This window comes from Pteropus vampyrus, unplaced genomic scaffold, assembly GCF_000151845.1.
Source record: "Pteropus vampyrus isolate Shadow unplaced genomic scaffold, Pvam_2.0 Scaffold220, whole genome shotgun sequence".
In the NCBI taxonomy this organism is placed as follows: Eukaryota; Metazoa; Chordata; class Mammalia; order Chiroptera; family Pteropodidae; genus Pteropus; species Pteropus vampyrus.
Genome location: NW_011889001.1, coordinates 2,791,230 through 2,793,409, shown reverse-complemented (window position 1 = coordinate 2,793,409; position 2,180 = coordinate 2,791,230). Strand labels below are relative to the sequence as shown.

Sequence of the window (2,180 nt, the reverse complement as noted above, 5' to 3'; positions counted from 1 at the left end):
AAACCTACTTACTGGTTTTCTGCACACCTTCATGTGAAGTTTGCAGCTTTGATGCAACATCAGGTAGAAAACACAATATTTATTCTTTCATTTAACAAACACTTATCAAACATCTATGGGCTATGCACTGTTGACACAGTTGTAAAGTTAGAGAAATAAATCAAAGATAACTTTTCTTTTGTGAGTAACTCAATATCCAGTGTGGGGAAGAGACAAATGAACAATGATAAAATAGTGTAATAAGTTTGTGACAAAAAGTGCCAGGGTACTGTGGGAGCACCTGAGCCAGACTATGGTGAGTTGGGGATGTGGACACAGAGATGAAGTGATGCAGATCTTTTCCAAATGGATCGTTGGTGCCAGGAAGAAGTAGATTATAAGGGTAATCTAGGAAGAGGGACCAATGTGTGCAAAAGGCTAGAAGTCTGAGAACATGGGGCTTTTGGGGAACTGCAGCTAGTTCCCATGGCCTAGGCATGGGGGATGATGAAGCTAGGACAAGATCATAACTGCCTTCTGGGCCATGTTCTGGAGTTTAGGTTTCAATCAGAAGATAATGAAGAAAATTGGGAAGTGATGAAATCAAATTTTTGTTTTAGAAAGATTAGTTTGGCAGCAGTTTTGTGTATAGATTGGGGTAATGTAAAAGAGGAGGCTATTTAAGCAAAAGATGAGGTTTTAACATAAGGCAAAGAGGGAGCACAGAGAATGAAGCAAAATCTAGAAGTAGAATCATCAGGATTTGGTGACAGGGAGGAGAGAGAGAGTCTAGAATGACTCCCAGAGTTTTCCTCGAGTAACTGTATGGATGATGAAAAGTAGAGAATAAATATATACTTATAATTAGGCTTTTGTGGAAATCTGCAGTTTTTCTTTCACCTCCGATTCTGATTGAACTCTGACTTTCCCATAAAGTATTTCAAAGGGAAAATGTTTAAAATACGCTGGACTAACAGAGTTAGAGATTTTTTTTCTCAAAGGCTTCTATAGAATTTCTGAGTCTTTAAAGGGCATTGCCTTTCTCCAAGAGTGGGATGTGGTGTGCAGAGCTTCCCAAACTTACTCGACCACATACTTTTCTGTGGTAGAGGTACACTTTACTGATGTTCCTCAAACAGTTTGGAAGGTTCTCTTGGAAAACACTCCTGTAAGGCCTTTCTGTTGTGGGCTTATTCTTCCCCAGTTTCACTGGGAGGAGGCAAGGTTACTGCTTTCATTTTCCTTTGGGCCAGTGTTAAAGTACAAGTCATCTGTTTATATCTGTCACCTGTTCCACATCTCTATTATTCTCTTCTGTCTTTTAGGGCTACTTGACAATCTTGGATTTTTATTGAACTATCTGATTTGCTACTTTTCCCTTACTCCATCTTCTGTGGTCAGCCTCAGGGACTTTTCTCTCTGCATTAATGACATACTTGATCCCTTTTTCTTGGCTCCTCAGCCTCTTCTCATCTTGCCAGTGTTCTCTTTCAGCCCCTTCCCCACCACCATCACCTTATGTTAGAACTGCCCTGCTGCCAAGCTCTGCCTGTAATCTCTCTTCATCCTCTGCTTTCACCTCTCTTCATCCCTCTTCGACACTGACTTGATCCCTAGTCTTCAGCAGGTCGTCCGATAACTTGTTTCCTTGTCTTTTTTCCTCCATGTGCCTCACTATTTTCATTGAGTCGCTTTCTTACTGCTTCCACTATGACCTTCATGCTCATGACCCTCCCACCATGTTTCTTTCTGACAATCTACTTTTCTAAATTAGCTTTATTGGTATATAATTTACATAACATTCATTTAAGTGTATAATATAGTGATTTTTAGTGCAAACGTCACATGTTCCAGTTTTAGAATATTTCCATAGCCCCAAAAGATCCTTCGTGTCTGCTGTCAATCCACATTCCTACTCTCAGCCCCAGGCGACCGCTAATCTGCTTTGTGTCTCTAGGATTTGCCCTCTCCGAACCTTTCACATAAATGTAATCATAAAATATATAGTCTTTAACATCTGGATTCTTTGATCTGATTTGTTCGTTTTCAAGGTTCATTTATGCCATAGCATGTACCAGTACTTCATTCATTTTTATTGTTGAATAGTATTTCATTCTGTGGATATATCGCATCTACTTTTGATGTTGTAACTAAGAAATCTTTAAGAAACCCAAGGTAACAACGAGTTTCTTCTATGATTT

The 2,180-nt window shown here is 39.4% G+C and overlaps 1 protein-coding gene across 1 annotated transcript in view; it reads left to right on the top strand.

The window, feature by feature from the left end:
- DBR1 (debranching RNA lariats 1) overlaps positions 1-2,180 on the top strand; it is an 11,877-nt gene that overhangs the window by 5,824 nt on the left and 3,873 nt on the right. The window contains exon 5 of the mRNA XM_023538376.1: positions 1-63. Within this exon, the coding sequence (XP_023394144.1) occupies positions 1-63 (63 nt within the window). The remainder of the gene's footprint in view (positions 64-2,180) is intronic.